This window comes from Polyodon spathula, chromosome 56 (genome assembly GCF_017654505.1).
Source record: "Polyodon spathula isolate WHYD16114869_AA chromosome 56, ASM1765450v1, whole genome shotgun sequence".
Classification (NCBI taxonomy): domain Eukaryota; kingdom Metazoa; phylum Chordata; class Actinopteri; order Acipenseriformes; family Polyodontidae; genus Polyodon; species Polyodon spathula.
In genome coordinates, this window is record NC_054589.1 from 380460 (window position 1) to 402505 (window position 22046).

The 22046-nt window shown below is 36.9% G+C and overlaps 2 protein-coding genes across 3 annotated transcripts in view; both read left to right on the plus strand.

The window, feature by feature from the left end:
• Window positions 1–500: 500 nt before the first annotated feature.
• On the plus strand, window positions 501–10931 carry ubac1 (UBA domain containing 1). The gene is made up of 10 exons (XM_041239696.1): window positions 501–843; window positions 1558–1678; window positions 1805–1878; window positions 2472–2579; window positions 4284–4386; window positions 4931–5039; window positions 5385–5706; window positions 6561–6647; window positions 9725–9863; window positions 10314–10931. Exons 1-10 carry the CDS (start codon window positions 706–708, stop codon window positions 10427–10429), a joined length of 1317 nt encoding a protein of 438 aa, XP_041095630.1. The 5' UTR covers window positions 501–705; the 3' UTR covers window positions 10430–10931.
• Window positions 10932–21096: 10165 nt separating this feature from the next.
• Window positions 21097–22046, plus strand: part of LOC121307513 (calmodulin-regulated spectrin-associated protein 1-B-like) — a 22071-nt gene continuing 21121 nt past the window's right edge. For both annotated transcript variants that reach the window (XM_041239697.1, XM_041239698.1), the window contains exon 1: window positions 21097–21489. The gene's annotated coding sequence lies outside the window, so the exon portion shown is untranslated. The remainder of the gene's footprint in view (window positions 21490–22046) is intronic.

The window sequence follows — 22046 nt, forward strand, 5'->3', positions numbered from 1 at the left end:
CAAGGGTTTGTGATGTTAATACTGTAACCATACAGTGTACTTGATTTATTTATTTTTTATTATTGTATTTAAATAAGAAAAATAAACCACAGATTTGGACATTAGAAGATGTCTTAAGAAATTTCAACATTGGGCCACCAGATGGCGCCATATACCTAACCTTGAGTGTAAAAATAGACTGACCCGAATATCGTGCAAGGTTTTGCATATGCCTTTTTATAATTTTTATATTAAAGTCCTTCTGGCATTCATTCATTTGGAGTACGATAACTGAAGAATATACAACACATATGCGTGAGGTAAATACGAAATAATTCAAGTATTCCAAATGTGAGACGATTGAACTCAGTTTGATACATATTATATTTACTGTGTAGCACGCAAAAGGAGAAATATTGATGCTGCATATTTATAAAAAAAAATATATATATATCACTGAACTACAATTCCCACAAGGCACCTCACATGAGCCTTTTCCTGGTCAAAGGTTCAATCTCTCAATTCGTACAACTGTGCAACAACACAACGCAGCTGGCTTGGTGGGTAAATATAGTAACTGCCCAGTAAATAACAGAAGAGCGCCCCAGTGCCACCCGAGAACCCAGCGGCAAGGCGTTAAAATGGCGATAGAGTAAGAGCGGAGTGCTTTTCTTTCTATCCAGGCGTAGACACTAGCTCGCCGGGCTGTGCAGGCGGAAAGCACCGATGTTTGTGCAGGAGGAGAAGATTTTCGCGGGGAAGGTGTTGAAGGTCCACATCTGCACCGTGGAAGGAGCAGAGTGGCTGGAGGAAGTAACAGATGACACTACCATAGAGAAACTCAAGGAAATGTGCTTGAAACACGTATGCTTTTCTTTTCTTGAAAATATAAACCGAGCACTGAGTGAGGGGGTGGGGTGGGACGACATAGAGAGTGACAGCAATTTCATAGTGTGAAAACACTAAGGTAGGCCCCGGTCATATTATATAGAGGGCTTAGTCTATGCTATTTATAATTTAATTTACCGCTACGTTCAGACGTACGAGCATTACAGTCTACTGCTTACTTAATGATTCTGTTTTTTTGACTTGTAGTAAGATTTCGATAATCAGATCTGTGGATCACATGATATTCATAATGCTGTCACAGTGAGTCAGCTTATTACCGTGCTGTCACGTTGAATTGAGGTTCATCTACCGATAACGGGTTTGACATTTCGTTTGTTGGGTTACATTTTAAGGGGGGGATACGCATTGTTGACAGTGTTGATAGTGCTTTTCTGTTTTTATTTAAAAAGGTCACCGGTGCTGTCAACCTTAATCGAGAGTAAACACGCTTAAACTAAATGTAAAAACACCACGAGCAAGTGTCAACTTTTATAGCAATGCAAAGATTCATATGGTCTGTTTATTTTATGACTGTTTATTTTCTTGTGAATGGATTGTTGCTTTACGTTTTTTTTTTTTTTTTTTTTTTTCTGTAGCATATATATTGTGGATATTTAAGTGAATCGAATTGATCATGAATGTATGTCACAACTTTGTTCCGTTACAAAAATACTCGCTGTTCTCTTCAAGTGTGTTCATGGAAGCCTAGAAGACCCCAAAACTGTGACTCATCACAAACTTATCCACGCTGACTCTGAAAGAGTGCTAACCGACACTAAAACTGTAGTAGAGGAGAAGATTAAAGAAAAAGGTATGTGGCTTACATTATAGTGGTACATTTATAATAAATTACATCTCTCTCTCTCAAAGCGGTGGCTCTCATGTATGTTAGGTTGTGTTTTCATATCAAGTACACTAATGGTTTCTCTTGTTCTAGATGTCTTGCTGTTAATTAAAAAACGTGCCCCTCCTCCACCTCCCAAGATGCTTGATGTTTCTGCAGAGGAAAAGGTAGTTCACTTTCTTTCATTGCTTTTAAAAACAGAATACGTTGCCAACTGCAATATTGTGCAATCAAATATAGCAATGTGACTTTTCTTGGTGTTGCTGTAAGGTGCTAATTGGGAAGCTGTATATGCCTTCAAAATGGATCCCTATGTGAAGTTTAAAATTTCTTCCTCTCTTATGTACAGTTTTTGGCCCAGTGGGGTAGTAAAGTATTCATAGAATTGTAGCAGCTGCCAAAATGGTAGAGTCAGTAACTAACTAAGACCTTACAGTTGATTTCAGAATAATTACAGTAGTCTGACATGACATTCCAAACTACAGTAATCATACAATTTCTTTATAAAATATACTGTTGCCTTAGACTGAGAAAAGGCACCCTATGGTCTTTTAAAAAGGTATGTCTGATGTCAGCAAGGCAAATAATGCAGGGGGTTAGTTAGTTGTCCGTCTTACTAAGAGGATTGCTGTGTGTGTCTAAAATTATTTTGTGGTTGGATATGGGTACTGCAATATATATTTTGTTCCCAGCAGATTATTCTAGTTGTTTTTCTTGTTGTTATTGTATGTTTTTTTTTATTTGTATTTAATCCTTGTAGAAAAAGCAGGAACAAAGAGCTCCAGACAAAGAAGCCATCTTAAAAGCAACAGCAAACCTACCTGCACGCCATTCTGATCGGATTGTCACGCAGCACAACATGCGAGATGTAAGTTGCTGAGTTTTGTAAGGGCTGTGTTTTTAAATAAGCATGGAATTGTTCATAAGAGTCTGCATTGTCTCACTTGAGAGTTCAAAACATAAGCCAGTGCAAACCTAATGTTCAGGGTTTTAGAATTTGATATAATATTACTGTGCTGATGGGTATGAAAAGCTCCCCTTCCACTTCTAAGAATAATTAGAGGTCAGATTGACCAGTTCTACCTTGCTTGGTGTCGGGATATTTAGAGGTTCCTGGATGACACGACAGGGTGTGTGATCTGATAAAGATGGTACTTGCTGTAGCAGCAAATCACCCTGGGCTTCAGAATCCAAGAAATGTTCTAGAGTTTAGGATCTTTCAAAGGAACGTTTGGGTAAGTTAATGGTAATCGGATTATTTCTCTTGGTGAATTGTAATGTTGTTGCACTGCACTTGGGGCGTGACTAGATACCCCATTCTTTATGGGGGGGTGGGGGTACATTCTCATAGGCTCCTCTTCTTGTGAACTACACTATCTGCTCTGGTTTGCCTGCATTGTTCCACCTGTCTAATCATTTTGTGGAAGATAAATACATTTTGAAGAGAATGTACATTCGTTCAGGTGAGTGTGGATGATGAAACTACAAAAGCAGAGCTGGGTTAGTTATCCAGGCACAGTTTGTGTTACAGTGACAGACTTTAGAACCCTTGTAAAGCAGTTTTTCTGTTTTTATTGTAACTTCAATGGTGAAGATATGCAATCGTGGAGCAGGAAGAGAAGAAATATTTATTTTTTGTGTAAGATTTTTTGGCCAAGCTGGGATAACTAGTATATTTAAATAGTAGTACAAATGCACCGACAGTATACTGTACAGTGTGTAGTTTACGAGCTTGTGAATTGTCCGCTGAATTTTCAGTCTGGCAGTAAGACCTGCTTAAACCTAAAAACACTGAAAATGTTCTGTTTTTCTTTTGACTGTCATGGAAATGCAAGGCAGTACCCTTTTTTGGACTTAAAAAGGTTTGTTCCAGATTAATTATCTGTATTTAAAGATAAGGGTCAATGTCAAAACATTGAATGTTTTTAAAAAAAAACTAACAAAAAAAAAAAACTAAAAACTAACATCAATACATACAGTTTACAAGGCAATGTAATATACTGTAGTAAATGTACTAGTTTCAAAATATGATTGACCTACTCTACAGTTTCCTACCTTGAGGTCTTAGTGGCTTAAAAAGTTCTTACTCGGCTGTTTGTTTGTGTAGGTCATCTTTAATGCTTGTAGTAACTGTGTCCGTGATCTCTAGAGCTCTAATGTAACCATAAGTTTGAAATACACATTTTGCATACTATTTTATAGAAATGTATTAGATCAAAACATACATACTGTTTTTTTGGGGGGGTTTTTTGTACAACGTTACAAAAAAAAGAACAGAATTACAGTATACTGGCTGGTATAATATTAAATAACTATTTGAATCACTCAGATATTCTCTGACACCAAACTGTGTTTTCCTTCTTCAATGTAAAAACCGTGGCATGTCAGGCAATAAATTTGTATTAATTTTCTTCATTGTATACTTTATTAATTTGAAAGGGACAGTTTTATTGTGGCTACATGGATAATAAAGTAATCCTAAATCAAGTGGTATTTTATTTTATTCAAGGTAACTAAATCTGTAACCATCCTGCTGTTACAGCCTCTCTCAAATTCATTTCTGGTGTCTCAGTTTCAGACAGAACTCAGGAAAATCCTTGTGTCACTTATTGAAGTGGCACAGAAACTGCTGGCACTGAACCCCGATGCAGTAGACCTGTTTAAGAAGGCCAACGGTAAGAATAAAATAAGTGTCACACTGAAGTGAATTATAAAGAAACTGGTCTGGCAGGAAGCGCTTCAGTTTTTTTATTTATTGCTATTGCAAATTTTGTTTGTTGGTATATAATGTTTGATTAATTGTGCTTAGGAACTTTATTGAATAGTACACCACATTCAATAAATTTTGTTTGATAATTGCATTTTAATTTAATTTGTACAACTGGAATAAGAATCAAATGTAAGTCTTACTTATTTGCCAAGTTTAATCTGAAATTGCATTGACCAAGACAGTTAAAATCCATTTTAATGGGGTTTCTGTGGAAGTAATGGGGTACCAATTGTTATCAATAGTTTTATGGGATAAAATCCTATATAAAAGTGTTATAAACCTGGCAAGTATGCTTGTGTACCAGCAACACACTCTGTGTCACAGTATCTATATAATGATTATAACACCAATGTGTAACATGTTAGGGTTACACTGAAATATGTGTTCTGAGCTAGTACTCCATGAAGGTTTGTGTGTACGTTTCTAATCTTGTGTTTTCGTGCTTTTAGCCATGTTGGATGAAGATGAAGAGGACAGAGTGGATGAGGTGGCACTCCGACAGCTGACTGAAATGGGCTTCCCAGAGCGCAGAGCTGTTAAAGCGCTGCGTCTTAATCAGTGGGTATCTGTGGGTCTCGCCCTCACTTTCTATACAGAGGTGTTTTGAGTAGGTAGCGCTGTTCGGTCAGTATAAGCGCTTCTGTTTATAAAGCAACGCCCTCGGCAGTTAGCTTTTCAGATCTAGAAAGGACTCCGGTAATGATGAATTAAAACTTTCCTCAAGTAGTGATGGGTCACATTTGAACTCAAGGTAAGCTACCAGAAAGATGTTAAACTAAATAGTGTGCTGCTGCAAAACAGTTGTGTTTACTGCTGGAGAAGATTAGCTGTGACTGAATTGATGTGTGTGTGAAACTTCAAAGCAGCTTGCAGCAGCAGAATGTGCTCCCTTTTTGTTTGCAGTATGTCGGTGACGCAGGCGATGGAGTGGCTGTTCGAGCATGCAGATGATCCCACTGCTGATGCCCCTGTGCCTGGCCAGGAGGCGACCGGAGCCACTGCTGGACCTTATACCGCAGCAGCAGCGTCAATATCATCAGCAGCAGCAGCAGCTTCAATACCATCATCAGCAGCAGCTTCAATACCATCATCCTCATTATCAGCAGCAGCAGCTTCCAGTGCAAAAGTCGCTTCAGAAGCCGTCACTGAATCCTCGAAGCAGGACGAGCTAACAGAAATCTTTAAAAGGATCCGAAGGAAAAGAGAATTTCGACCAGATTCACGAGTAGGTTGTTCCAAAGACATTTTCAGGCTACATTCTCCAAACCGATTTACTGCCAAATGTGATTGGCACCTTTATCAGGTAGTAAGAACGGATCCAATGAAGTTAGCAAACCAGAAATGCACGACTCGCACATCTAATTTGGGTGCTTGTGAGTAATCTGATTTCTTCAGTTGGTTTTGTGTTTTTGTGATTTGGAGTAAATAGCTTTTAGAATCTAATCCTTCTGCTGATATGGGCCCTACATTTTAAAGCATAAATCTACCAAAGTATTTTTTTAAAGAAACGCTATTATTACATCATTCGTTTTTTTGTCTTTGCCTGATGAGAAAAGATGTATCTATCTTAAAAGATAGATATATCTTAAAATGTGATCTGTTGTGCTTTCCTGAGTAAAAAAATAATATTATCTGAATACATCCTGAACTATATTTAATAGCTAGAGTCCTTCAGCATAACAAGCATAAATGCTATTGTTTATTTTTCTGTTTTAAAATAGGATCATATTTTATGTTGAATATATAGTGACTCTGCCATTATTGGCCATTGCATATGTATTTGTAGGGCATTCCATGGCTAATCATGTAGAAGCTGTCATGAAAGTTAAAGGAAACCCAGCCAGGTACTAATGCAACATTGAATGTTGATTATCAGGGTATTCTTTGGGCAAAAAGTAATGGTACAGTATTATGACAAAAATGCTTAGTGAAATTGATTTATTGAGTTTCTGTATTTTGTTACTGAAAAGAAAGTGAAGTAACCCTATGCAGTGGTAGAATATGCAGGCTTTTTGGCTCCAGTGAGTATAATTTGCTTGCAAACTCATCTTTGTTGTGTTCTGGTTTGTGTTTCTCTAGGCAGTCATTGCATTGATGGAAATGGGATTTGATGAAAAAGAAGTTGTTGATGCCCTGCGAGTAAATAACAACCAGCAAGATGCGGCTGTGAGTGTTCAATTGATTTTGGCGATTTTTTTTTTCTTGGGTAATGTAAGAAAGAGACATAGGCAGCCATGTAAGCAGGCTGTGCGCAGCATCATTTTTTTAATGACTTTCCTTCAGACATGCATCAGTTTAAGTTGATCTGTCATGAATAGTATATTGACTTTCACTGCAAAAGCCAGAGGGAGCCATTAAACTGAACAGCATTTTTTTTTTTTTTTTTACTATGGTTTATATTTTACAACAGCAAAGGAATATGTTGATACTTTTCATTATTATGTGCCTGCAAATTTAGTTCTGCAGTAATGTACCTGAAATTGTATGTAGACCAATATACTCAAATGTACAACTTTACACAAAACACATTACCCCCACTGCACGATTCCTAGTCATCAAAAAGTATGCAGGCATGGTTTCAATCAGTTAATCAACATATTATGTAATTTATTTTATAGTACAAAAATGGGCAGGTATAACTAGTAGCAGCTTTCCTAGAACACTGACAAAAAATCTGTTATCACAAATGTAATTCTATAAAGCCATAAATATTTGCGGGCCTTTTATTATGCGTTTTTCTGAGCAGAATATGTTTTGTGGGTGTGATGCGCCAGATATTTTTTTTGGAAATATTTATGGCTTTACTGTATGTTACATAATAGAGGAAAGAGAGTATTTTACTTTAAATGGAAATCTCAAACAGTAAAAAAAAAAAAGATGTCAGAGAATACCATGTTGTCTCAATATTTAACTTGCATTCCAAAATATATTAATTTTTTTTATGACTTCTGTCCAGACACTTGGCACTTTTCTCCCACCAGGTCTTGATATCTGGCTGTATATCCTTGGCCACTCACAACCCAGCAGCCAAGTGTTCATCCGTAAGCCTGGAGCGGTGTTTTGATTTGTTAAGGTTCATTGTCAAGAAGAGCACCTCACAAATGCAAGTGCTTCCAAATAAACTCATGGTTTCGAGAAAGCTCTGACGATTTGGCTGGAGCATGCTGGTAGAAATCTTGCTGTCACTTAGTTGTATGTATCCTTGAGATGCTGTTTCCACTGAAAATCGATCCGCTCCATTTGAAGAGCTGGACATTACAGGTAAACAGGTTTGCAAATAACTGAAAGATGTTTTGATGAGACTGGAAGTCTTGAAATCGGCAGTCAGATTAGTTTATCAGGTTTGCTAGTTTTTCACTGCAGTGCTTCTAGTCTTCATCATCAAGTGAATTGTTGTGTAGCTCTTGAATCTCTTGGCACGCAGTGAAGGAACAACATTTCTGTTTGACATGTTGCTTCCACAAATTCAACTTGGCTTTGAAAGCGGTCACCTTTTCATCGATTGGTGTTACGATCTGCTTTGGCCCTTGGAGTGTCTTGTTTAAAATGTTCATTTGCTTGGTGAGGTCAGCAAGAAACCCTGTATTGACGACAGTGAAAGAACTGCCTTAGCACTGCTGCATGACTCAGCCATCGTACATGAGTAAAATACAGTAAAGCATCATGCTGCGATTCCAGCTCTTTAACAAGGCATGAAAGTGTCAATGTTGCAAACCCTTGCTGTGGATGGAATTCACACTTGATAACGATGCTCATTACCTGTTCTAATTCTGCAACTTTTCCACATAATGCCTATTGATGCAGAATCCAGTGTAAGAAGATTGGTACTTCTGTATTTCTTTCTTTTAATTTTTTCCAGCACTCTGTCTGCCAGCCAGTGCACTCTAAATGGTGCACCATCATAGATGGTGCACTATCTGTTGTAATCCCAGTTAGTTTCTTCCAAGGTAATTCTGCACTTTCCAAGGCTTCTTGAAGTAAGAAGTCTTTTCCTGTGGTTGTGTTCATGTTTGATGAACTTAAAAGCTCTTCAGTGACATTAAAGTCCTGGGTTATTCCTCTTACAAAAATTGCAAGCTGTGCCAATGACGTATGTGCTCTCATCCAAGGTGACTGAAAATAGACAAAACTCCTTCGCTTTTTTTTAAACCTTCAGTTTAATACTACCTGCCATTTCGGTAATTTGCTCAGCAACCATGTTACGAGACAAATAGAAAATAATCTTTTCAGGGCATACTGCACAGCTGTTTTAGGCATGCACCTTTTAACAAATTCATCACCTGAAAAAGGTTTGGCAGCACATGCAATCTATTGTTAAAACTGGCCTCCACAGCACTTTCATTTTTTCAGCAAATCAGTAATTGCCTTGCCATCAAATTCAGTGGCGTCAAATAATCAAATGTCCAACGATTTTGGAATCTTCCTTGTTCCGCCTTCACCTTTCACTTCCGTGACATCTCTAACTACTTTACTTTTTGGCAACTGATTTCAAATTTTACACAAAGTAAAATAAATAGTTTAAACAAACCTTCACTTCGCTATCATAATCAAAATGATGTATGCTGTGCACTTGCACGTGTTCGGGAGAAAACGCACCCTGGCTATCTGACCACCTCTGTGAGCTGTGATCGGCTTAATGGGAATGTCACTCATACAATGCAGGCTGCACATGTTGAATACACGTGTTATATTAGAGGCGGGTTGTTTTAGAGAAGCATTCCAAAACGATAAAGCAATTTTATTGATGCAATTTTAGAAACTAATGGGCGGGCTGCCAAAACTTGCCCTGCGGACACCTGAGTTAAAGGGCAACTGTGTTTGCATCTGCCACTGTTAGATCTGGTCATCCTTCTCTGTCGTGTTGTTTTGTGGGTGGATCTCTTGTCTGTAGAGCTGAAAACCACAGTATTTTTCCACATGGGACAGTGTTTAAAGATGTTTGGGTCACTTTTTGTAAAAAGATGAATAGTTGTGTGCAATAAGGCAACCTCTGATCTCGACATTTCAAACCATTGAGTACAGGTTAACCATTGAGAACCAAGAGAACAAGTTCAATTATCTTGCAATCGCGACACAACAATTTAAAATGTAGGCTTCTGTTTTTATAGTAGGCCAAGGTTTAAATCATCAGTTCATATTCTTAATAATAAAACAAGGCAGGGTAAAATAATGAGACATGGCAGCTTTATGATTGAGAAAATACAAGTGTTTAAAATGAACTAAAAGCGTGCTTTTAATTCCAGTGTGACTGGTTGCTGGGAGACAGGAAGCCTTCGCCAGAAGATTTAGATAAGGGTATTGACACAAACAGCCCCTTGTTTCAGGCCATCCTGGAAAACCCTGTCGTACAGCTGGGACTTACCAACCCAAAAACACTTTTAGGTATGTAGCACCTTGTGAAGTCTGATCTGTTCGTAGAGATGTTGGAGCTGCTTATATTAGCTTAGTTACAAGAAGAATATTGACTTCTAGAAGTTTATAACGATAGAAACAGCAACATAATACATTTGCAAATGTATTGTGGAGGAGTGGTTGGTATGCCATTATTTTTACACTGCTGAAGCTGCAGATCGCTTGGAATCAGCTGTATATGTATCTTGTATGTGGAGTACCTTGTCCTTCTGTCCATCCAGTGTCTGAACTTCACTCTTACAATTCTGTACGTATGGTAGATGTAGCTCAAAGCAATCTACTTTATCATGATCCAGAATTAGAGCTATCACAATTTACCAGTGTCAAGATTGTAAATGTAGAAGTCTGAAGTTCATTCTTGTCGACTTAACTCTGTAGCTGTCTTCTTTGCACCCCCCCCCCCTCCTCTTGTTCTCACAGCATTTGAAGACATGCTGGAGAACCCGTTAAACAGTACTCAGTGGATGAACGATCCAGAGACGGGGCCTGTAATGCTACAGATATCTAGGATCTTCCAGACACTAAACCGAGCATAGGGTCTCCCTCCTGCCTGGGCGGGCAAGCTGTCCTCATGCACTGGAAACTAGGTGGGCTCTGTGCAGTGGGAAAGCAGCAGTGATCCTCTGTTTTAATAAGGGAAGTGTGTGTGTGTGTGTGTGTGTGTGTGTGTGTGTGTGTGTGTGTGTGTGTGTGTGTGTGTGTGTAGATTTGACTCTACTTTTGCCTTGCGAATGCAGTGCTGGAAGTGACATGTAAATGGGGGGGCGACAAAGGTTTGATTGATTTATTTATAATACAGGAGACGCTTGTAAAAACCAACGTGAACATTTTTTGTTACAGTTCTAAAAAGAACAATATTGGGTTGTTAACTTGTTTTAATTTAAACTCTGTTGGCCTAAGAGACAATAAATCATCGCCATCATCAAAGTTTACACAAATGTATTTTGTATTTTTATTCAGGTAGTTCAAATATAAACCATAGTGGTTATCTTCCTCTAAGTGTAGCAGTGTCAAATAAATGCTTTCCTCTTCTCTGTTTTTTTGTTTTCTTTTTTGTGAACCTGATAGTTATTTGTGGATGTGAAAGAAGCAGTGATTCACTTAAGTATATTCTTTTCTATTCACAAAGCATTAGCACACATGGAAATACAATTTAATGACTTGCTGCAGCTTTGTGAATACTCCTGACTATGACTACAGGTCCAGATTTGTTGATAAATACCCAAGCCCACGTTTTGCAAATTTATAGACTAGTCATATATCAATCCTCAGAACCTTCTGTGCATTTTTGTAAGAAAGTTTCAAATTTGTTGTTTTCTGTCTTCCGAATGCATGGCGTACATAAATGCGGTAAGCTGTTAAAAGGTTAGTAAAAATATTGATAGTAAACAATAGAAGGCATTATAACGTTGAAATTGACTACACAGAAAGTAAAATACACTTCAGCCCCCAATTATAAACCGCTACTGTACCTATTTTAATTCAAACACTCGGGGAGTTGAGTGTAGTTATCAACCTTATTGTATTTTTTTTTTGTGATAGTTCAGTGTGACTAGACAGGTAATCGGGGGGGGGAAAACACTGAAAAGAACAAAATGTTGATTTCATTTTGTCCCAAGTGCATATGGAATACCCGTTGTTCATTTTAATGTTGTTGTATTTTTGTCCCATTCCGTTTTTTAATTGAACCTTGTGCTGTCCTTTTTTAAGTTAATTTCTGTATTTCTTTTACTGTGATTGAATCACTTTTTGTGTTATTTATTTATTATTTTTTTTATATTTTAGTGTGCCCAGTTATTTTACCCCCAATTTTTTTTTTTTTTGGGGGGGGGGGGGGGATTAATTTTTTCCTCCAATTTTTCGAACTTCCAGTTGTAATTTGTCCCTGTCACCACAGCAATTCCCCACATAACTCGAAGTCAGAAGATTCAGTGGGCGTCCTCCGATCCCACGACCAAGTCAGCTTCCTCTTTTACACCCAGGAACTCGAGCGAGGATGTCCACAAGCTACTGGCCTCTGGAGGACAAAGGCCAGCCCTGCAGGTGTCCTCTCTTGAGCTCACTGGGTGCCTGGCCAGCAGGGTCCACTGAAGTGTGGTGAGGAGAAGCAGTCCCTGCTGGTTTTGCCTCCCTTCTCTACAGGAGCGCAAGAGCCAATGCTACACTCCCTTCAGAATACCTAGCGCAGTCCGTCGACGCTGCACAGCCAGGACGCAACCCTGCGCTGTATGATCCCCCTTGCACTTGCTAAACACTAGCTCTGGTAAATTTCCATGCTGGCCTAACTGTAGCATTGTTCCTTCTATTGATCCAAGACATCTGAGAAATAAAAAACAAAAAACAAAACAAAAAAAGATCGACTGACAATACACTCCTTGTTCCGAAATAGTGGGAACTAAAAGTTGTGTTTTATAAGTGTCTTCCTTCCTTAGCTAGCGTGACATGTCCCAGTGTCTGTTTTATGGGTTTTGAAGGCTTTTGTTTACAGTGTGCAATCAGGAGCTCTGGTAAGTGTAAATGAATGCAGTGTTTTTTTTTTTTATATATATATATATATATATATATATATATATATATATATTAAAAAATGGTGGGACTTTAAAAGGGAATATGAGTGAATTTTTATGATTTTTTAAATATACCCTGTGACTCAAAAGGATCGGCAGTTATTCATATTTTTATTGCTGATTGTGAAACACTGGCGCTAACTTATTTTTGGGGAACAATATGCAGGTTTGATATTCATGAAAAGGCTCTAGACTACTGTTTTCTTCTTTACAACAGTAGAACAGATTCAGGAGTAATATCAATTTTAAGTCATGAAACAGTCTTTAAATTACTCCTCAGTTAAAGGCTGTGAATATGGCCTGTGTATTCTTTAATAACCACTTGTTTCATTATGGGGGCTGCACTGCCTTATAGAAGACGGTACAGAGACGGCAATACTCAAAAGCTCATCTATCTGTCCCCTATCCTATCTATCTATCTCCTATCTATCTATCGATCGTGTGTGTTGAGTGCTCGTGCCATATTTTACTGCAAACCAAAGTATTATATACTGAACTTCTGAAGACCACACACACATGCTGAAATACCTTAGTGGTTACATCTTAGGATTGCTGATTTTTAATAAATGTTATTCATCGTAAGGGTTGTATAAGTTTAAATAGGTAATTCCTGTTGTTCATGCACATTTCTGTCTCCCATTCAGAGTGTATGTTCTGTGATATACTAAAAAAAATCAACCAGAATGAGGAACAGCAGTCATTTAATTGAACAGAATAGTTATTCCCAAGTCCTTTAGCAATACAGCGGTGGAAATAATACTGTTATTTTATTTTCTTTCCTGATATTAAATATGGGCTTCTGAGTGTTATATGTATTTCATAGTAAAAATCTTATGTGGTTACCAGAGTACTGCTTTTCTTTTGACTACATGAGCAACCTTGCTTGGTGCAGAAAAAAATAGGTTTGTTGAATCAATGCATTGCTCACCTTGGAAACCAAATCTTATATATTAAATAGATAACAGTATGTACTGTATTTATTGTATCAAAGGGAATGTGTATTTTACCTAGTGCTAAATAATGGAATAAGTGGATTTAATGCTCTTTAAGAAAGTGTTGAGTATGAGTTTAGGAAGTTGTGATAACTTGTGTAAACTGTTCAACATGACAAGTATTCATATAGAGTGGAGTGTTTGTTGGCCAAAGTATTTTCTTCACATTTGTGCTGCATATGGAAAGTGATCTGATTTATGAATAGAAGGGAAGTCTGTTTTTATTCTTGAGAAACACTGAAGAGTTATCTGTATAGTATTTAATGGTAGCTAGATCTTATTGAGCCCTTAGCAGACTGTACACTGACTGATCGTTCCCAGGTGAGCAGCAGCATTCTTGTAGAATGTATTTTGTTCATTTGGGCAACTCAGATCCTCGTCTTATCTCAACACTTCCGTACCAATCTGCTTGCTGCTGAACTGCTGCGTGTATCTTATTCACACTTAGAATTCCTTCAACTACAACAGTCTGCAAAGGGTCAAGGTTTTGCAGAACATCAATGTTCAGTAACACTTTATAGATAGAAGATCATGTGGGTATCCTGTAGAAGCAGGGGTTGGCACAGCAGAAACATTGCAAAACACTAATCTGATTGCAAAGAATGTAATTACTGAATTTACAAGCTGCATGCAAAACTAATACACCCACTGCTTGTTTGCCCACCCCCAAACCAGGCTCATGAAGGGTAGTGCTAAAACTGATGAGTGTCTGAAAAGAAGACTGGTAGTCTGAGGTGCACAGAGTGAGATCCTGCTCCCAGCTTTGTGAAACCAGTGCTGATTACAACCTATGCAAATATCACACTGTTTTAAAAAAAAAAAAAAAAAGCCTTTCTGACGATGAAAACAATATTTCTTTTTCATTTTGTTGTTGCTGTGTCCATCAAATCGAGGTTACTTTGTTTAACTGTGAAATAAATGTAAACGTTTACAACCATAACGTGGCACTGTCACATTGTGTAGAGGAAAGCTGTGGTGCTTTATACAGTGGTATCTTCATTGAACAGAGCTTTCCACATATTTAGAGTAGCTTAAAAATTACCAAGGATTCTTTAGTCTCAGTTACACCAATGCAATTTCATGTTCATTGTAAAACAGTGATGTATATACAATGTGTGGTGTTTTAATTTTTTTAATTTTGCTAGTATTTACTTTTAGAACAGATTATTGTATGATGCTTCTGTCAACTTAAACAATGCTCGTATACATGGAATCTATTTAGCATAAAAACTAACAATATTACATTGTAGTAGGAATTACAATACAATGTAATACAATAAATACAATGTATCAGCAGAATACAGAATTAGAAAGTACAATTGCAGGAACTCTAATAAACCTAATGAGATTTTTCTCTGAAGCTTTGTAGCATCATTTTCTGTTTTCATTTTAACTGGGCTGAATGCTATGCTAAACGCAGGGTCTGTAGCGTGTGTTGGCCACCCTTGCAGTAATATTATCAAATCTTAAGTTTGTCAAATGCATCATATTTCACACACAGGTTCATTAACAAGTACAGTAGTTTTAAGTATTTAATTCTGGAGAGATACTTGGGTTAACCAAGTTTTTAAAAGTGCTGTTTCTCCATCATTCATTTATGATGCTCCTTACATACAATAGATACTCAAAGTGACCGTTCAATTGAAAATGCTGATTAAAACCTGAAACTGCTGATATATCTATCTATTATATATATATATATATATATATATTATATATATATATATATATATATATATATATTATATATATAATAGGTCTCCCTCCACTCCTAATGTGTTTGTAACTTTGAGGTTCTACAGAATCAACCACTGTCTAAATACAGCCACTGATCAGGTCTTTCAAATAGAACCCTCTGACATCAGTACAATGATGGACCTTGTATGGTCATTATGTACATTATACATTGATTGTTCTAAAATGTTATACATTTAGGATGTGTTTGCTAGAACTTTGCTACACCTTTTTTCTTTGTACATTTTAACACACATTAATTTTGCCAATATTGGAAATATTACTCTGGAAAGAGAAATATGTGAAGCTCTGTAATCATGTAAAATTCCACTTTTTATTTTATTTGTTTATATATGGATTTATTAATTAAGGACTGTTAAATTAATAATTTAAAATACAGAGTGTGCACTACATGTGTTGTGCTTCAGGTTTCATTGCAACATACAGTAGTCAGACACACCTTGTCTGGTCTTTGTAAACAAATAGCCTTTTTACTGATTGAAGTTCAATGAAGTGCACATTTCAATAAACTAAGCATTACACCATGTCTGTGAATGGTACTGTATTATCATATCATACAGAATACCAGGGGTCAGCAAATCACCAAATAACCCATCTAACTGCCCAGTTAATCCCATTTCCACCTGCTAATTCCAAACATCTTATCTTTGTAATACTGTTTCCGTTAGACAGCTGCGTAAGCAGGCTTGTGTTGGAGCGCTGGCAATCTAATGAATAAACACACCATTAATCTTGCCATTCAGGAGTGGTATAGATATGGGTCTCCAGTGACTATAAAAGCACTACAGGTGGAGCGCAGAGTGAGTGCTGTCAGTGCGATTCCTGTTGAACCTTTCTGGGAGCCCACAGAGAACACTGCATTGACCTTTGTGCTCCAGGAGTATTGTCTTGGAATAGTTAACCTCATTGTGCTTCAGTGAACCCTAGTGGTCAGGCTTGGCCTCTCCTCCTGGGTTCCGTGGCTTGGGTTCAGCAGGTGTAAAGAGGCATGTGGCTTGACCCAGCTGGCGGTTGGCTGTTGCTCTTCAGTGCTCCAGGTCGGTGAGTGGGTTGCTGGGGTGAGGCAACATTTCATTTGGGCAGAATAACGGGGTTAAATAATTGGACCTCACAGTTTCCTATTATATGTGCAGCACAGAAGACAGATGCAATGCTCAGCTGGAGTCCTGTTACTCATGGAGTCCTATTATTTTATGCTGTAAAAGTCTTGAGAAGTGTATCACAATAAGTAAGACCAATGTCACCTTTAAGGGGGATTAAAAAGTAAAAGAAAAAAGATTTCAATTTCACACCACTAGAGGGCAGTTTGTCTTTGTATACTTGAGAGTGTGGTAGAAGCATGCAATGCATTTGCATCTGTTTATTCCTGACTTTAGATTCATTATACAAACACAGCAGGTGTTCGTTGCTGATGATCAGAAAATCCGATGTATGCATCTGCAGGTTGTATTTACTATTTAGGACTGAAGTTCCTTTAAATTATCCAATCATATATCGAACAATGAAAGAGCTACTTGATGATTAATATACAATGTGATCCTTTTAAGCCTGAAATGCCTTGCTGTTTGGATGAAAAAAAATGTTTTAACAAAAGGTACATTGTTGTGATCCTCACACATTACAACCAACACTGCCCTTTCAAGAATCTGTAATCTTCTGTCTACCATTACATCATTACAGCGTCAGCGTGAAATGACTTCTAACAAGCCTGCCCCCTGCTGGTTGATTTAGTGTTTTATCTTCAATAAACTCATGACCCCCAACCCAACCCATAGGCTGTTACTGTTTATGCAGGGAATGCTTTGGTCAGAACTGTGCTTCAGCGTCTGTAATGCAGTGCTGCATTCTCTAAGTGGAAGCTCATGTTTGCATTCAGGGTAATTATACAGCAAATTAAATCTGCCAAAGCAGATGGAACTGTAGCAAGTGTAATCCTCTTGCTTACAGGTCAGACGCACAAATACGTATTGCAGCTATTTTTCCTTACCCTTTGATTTATTTAACATTTTCAAAAAATATAACTATAAAAACACAATGGTGGTATATGTAGTAATACTTTAAAGAACCTTATAAACAATATTTTAATGTCTTTCTCTTAGAAAACATTGAGAAAGACCAAACTGGGTTTTTTAGCATTACTATACATGTCAAAATAATCGTTATGGACCACACAAATAAAAGCGTTCTTGAACAGATGATTTTTAAATCTGAAGAATATGATTATGACAGACATGCATAAGGATCCACATTTTCCACATCATTCTAATAAACGTATATATATATATATATATATATATATATATATATATATATATATATATATTATTAATATATATGTGTTTAACAGTATACAATGTATATGGATTTTTTTTCAGTGTGGTCACTATAGATAGGATATCTTTTTATATATGTTTAACCGCCTTATAATGCATTTTATTTGTAGTCTAAAACAATGAATATAAAATGAATATACAATCATGCACTAATTGAATACAAAAATCCCAGATCATTGTGGTTTCATCAAGGGTGATAACATTTTCCATGCTATTAAAAGATCCCAGCACCACCAAAGGGTGACACATTAATATTTATCACTTAACAAGGTGCAGACGCATAGGGTTAGATGACACTTAACTCTGCCCCACTGTCTTTCCTTTCACTATACACTGACACATCTCTGTGGGACATGCAACGTTAGCCACGCTCCTTTACAACACAAAAAAAAACATTATTCCATCCTAGCGTTTTAACACACTTTAAATATTGTATGTTAATTAAAATAGTATATCTGCAATTGTGTTCTAGCTTACATTGCCATGTATTACTTTCAGGTAACATTCAATTTTACTGTAACACACATGTCAGTTTCTGATTCCTCTGGTGATGTGTAGCTGTTGACATAGTTTGGAACATATTCCTGTAAACAATTATTTTATTAAATTTTAATTTATTGTGTTGCATAAAACATATCAACATAGGGTTAATATTTGGGTATAGTTTTAGAGAACTGAGAGAAGTCGAGTTTAATAGCAGTAGATTATTATCCTCTAATTGATTTACCATATAAGTCAACAAAATCTGTATTTTTGGAGACCTTTTTCTTCTCATTCCTTCCTTTGGATGTCATGTTCCTAAAAGGCCATATTAATGTTGTGGTTGCCATGGAGACAGTAGCAAAACCATTCCACACACAGAGATATGCAACATTGGCAGTAGACGTTTACTGGATACGAATCAGAGAGCATCTGCTGTGGGTCAGCTACAAAACCTGCTGCGTCACAGACAAAGGCTGTCTTAACTCCAGGCTAATGTTGCTCGTGACACACACAGATTTTATTTGGGATGGATGTTAATAAACTGGAGTACTATATTAAACCCTCATCTGAAAAAGGTATCATCGTTTGCATGATAAAAGACACTAAGCAGTAAAGGGTGAATTTAGGAAGTAATATGATTTGGAGGAAGAAGGCAAGCTATTGTTAGTCACTGCTTTACAGGAGCTTGTATGAAAAATCCTTCTATCAGTCAATACATTATTGTGCTCTATTGAACCAGTATCTGAAGACAGCTGTACAACACATGGTATCCTTCAGATTCACTGTGTATTCTATTTATAACTAAACACGTAATAGTAAAGATATTTAGATATACTGAAAGAAGCTAGTAAAATGTATCTGATACCTCAGCCCTTCCTGTTCTTTAGGTCACATGATTGCAGCTAAGCCACTGGAGTGAAATTGACCAACAGTGCAGGATATTATTATTATTATTATTATTATTATTATTATTATTATTATTATTATCTATTGAAGCCACAGGGGTGCTTTAACCTTCTGAGCATTAAAAAGTAACCTAAATGCAATGATTGAAACAGAAAATGATAAACAAGGGAACATGTATCTATGATATACCACAGTACGCATACAGTAAATACAATTGAACTTGTCTGTAATAAAAATAACTTTGCTTGCTATAATCATAGGATGATATGTGTGTTACCAATCAAGCAAGTGATCTAGTTTTCCATATCTGATACACTGTACTGCGAAAAAGGATCTTAAGTTTTAGGAATGACAAAAACAGCGGACGTTCAATATGCTTACATGCACTTTTATATTCTTCATTGAACAATCATTAAAATATGATAGTTACAGACTAGTACATTTCTTTTGATCTCACAAATAAACCCATTTGTTTTCCATAGCCTGACTGATTTAAAGAATAGTGCTTGCTATTTTCAGCTCTGATCTGGTATACATTGAAAGAATGCAAGCATCAGCAAACCTGAGCTTTTAATAGCCGTTGTTTTCAACGACAATGACACCCTTATTCCTTTGAGATGGGTTAAATACCATTCAGATACTTAATGCCGTGTATGTTTCCCTAATGTTTTATTTCTTACCTGTTTAAAAGCATGGTATGCGTATTCTCTGAGTCTCTATTGTTGTTTCTGCTTGGCTTATTATTTGCCATGTTTTCTAACTGATCAACAATCGGTAATCAGAAGTGGGGAAGCATAGCAGTGGCACCCCTTATAAAAGCTTACCATGGTATTTTTGCAGGTTTTTTCCTTGCTTTTGCCGAGGTTCTACCATATTACCCAGGTTTGCCACGTTTATTAGGTTTTTCTTATGTACCTTTGAGGCTGCCATTGACAGACTTACATTAGGGCCTAACTAGATAGTCACTGTATAATTTGGGGAGGGCTAAATAAACTTCTCCTAGTGTTATGATACAAAGTGTCATATTTTCTTAAAAAAAAAAAACCCTCCTAGCTTGCAATTTACTTCATCATAGGTTAAGATCCCTCCCATAGACTTCTTATCCCTAACAGTGGGAGATGCTTTCATTGTTTTAAGGCCTGTGCATAATTAGCAACTACACAAACACAACACTATCATGAAGCCAATAACTCCATTCATAATTATAATATACCCCCTTCAAGCTGCAGGCCTCCCAGTGTTCACACCATGCAACATCACTGAAAATAAATATTATAAGAATTAGTCATAAAAGTAGAAAGTTTTACTCACATGTGGTTGTTTGTTGAGCTGCAATAACTGTGTAAATCTCACCCTTGTCAGACATGATCTTGTTTTATAGTATATTATAATAATAGTATATTATCTGACACATGTGTTCTTGTACATTTATTTGTTTTCACCCAAATGTATCATGTTTTTTTTTTTCTTTTAATAAGAAGATCAATTCTGGTCGTAACATCGCCAGTCCTCCCCTACCTAGTCAGAGCTAGAACCTGTTCAACTTATTACAATAATCAGTTGTTTTCTTGGTATCCATTAACAATATCGCAATGTGAATTTATTTTCATTATTAAGGCCACCCCTGTATTCAAAAAAAAGAAATATCTGTGGGGTGGGGGCGAACCCGGGACCTCTCGCACTAAAGCATAGCGCCAATACAGCTGTTCCTTATACGAAACCGAACTTCTGTTAAATTACTAATATGTTATCCTTAAAAGAAATTGATGGATAGCTGGTGTTTAAAGTAAGCCGATTACTTTATTTCTACCTGACTGTAGAAACCCACATTTACTTCCTGGTGCAACCTTACGGCTGGACACGTATAAAACACACACTTCCTTGCAGACATATATTTATTTGTCACTACAGTGGCTTGCTATACCGGTAACATTTCACAAGAAGAAACTTTTTAAAAAGTAGGCGACTGTATGTAAAAACAATAACATTCTCCGTTTTAATTGTCAATTGATGGTGTTGAAACAGTATTAACTGTCTGGGTTACATCTTTACAGTATTGGCTCCAGTCGTGCTATCTGTATTTTAAATTTCCCTCCCGGAGTTTGCAGTTTATTGTTGCCCAGTGTAACACGTCGCGCAGGCGTGCTGCTTGCTCTCTGTAACTGACTGATCCAACCCAGACCGAAATCCCTGTGGAGACCTGCGAGCTGCACGGTATGCTGTAGCTCTGGAAGATGTGGGTTTATTTCCACAAAAGAATCAGCGGCATGTAATGTGACCGACCGAGACAAAGACACGAAACCGTAGAGACCCCAGTAACCGGAACCCAGGGGTTGTTAGAGGTTTCAGCTCTTTTTTTAAATTAGTTTTTTATTCTCTTTTTCTCCCGAGGTGGTTGTCATGTAGGCCGCAGATTGGATTGTGTTGCTGGGGAGGAGATCTTTTGATTTCGCTGCTGGGCTACACTTACAGAATCATTGAATTACTTCATTTGTCTTTCTTTGGTGATTTATTTTACTGTTATTCAAAGCTGGATTTTGGATTCTTGAGGGTGCAGAAGGTATTTTCAATTACGGTTTTATATTTAAAAAGAAGAATGTGCATGATTTATTGATGCAAAGCGAGTTATTGCATGTTACAATGTACTGTATCATAGCTACCGGCATAATAATATAGCTAGTATGTTATCATTTTGATGTTTTTCTTTAAAGTGGTACGTTGTAGGCAGATTTTATTTTGTAACTAACATAATTACATTGATTCTTAATCCTTGTTTTCTAAATATATTTCGGCGTGTTAATCGCACACATACAAATGGCTTAATGCTGTAATGTTAATGTCATTGTGTGCGGTTGGAGAAAAAAAAGAAGGCCGACATAAAATAATTTAAATAGCATCAGTAATAATTAAAACTGTTAGCTGCATTTTAAATTAATTTTGCTTGTATTTAAATAGATATTTTAATTGTAAATGTTAAGGCCGTTTGAAATGTGCTTGTGAAACACAGATCAGTGGCGTTTCTGATTCCTGTGAATTGAAAGACATTCGTTGGATGTCTTCTGTTCTAAGAACACGATTGCCAAATCATTATAGATTACAGCAGTTTAAATCAAACAC

Excerpts from the sequence above, each read along its gene's own strand:
- ubac1 (XM_041239696.1), top strand. The coding sequence starts at position 706 with ATGTTTGTGCAGGAGGAGAAGATTTTCGCGGGGAAGGTGTTGAAGGTC. Across the intron at positions 1,679-1,804 it reads GGAGAAGATTAAAGAAAAAG|ATGTCTTGCTGTTAATTAAA; the intron begins GTATGTGGCTTA and ends CTCTTGTTCTAG. Across the intron at positions 5,707-6,560 it reads AATTTCGACCAGATTCACGA|GCAGTCATTGCATTGATGGA; the intron begins GTAGGTTGTTCC and ends GTGTTTCTCTAG.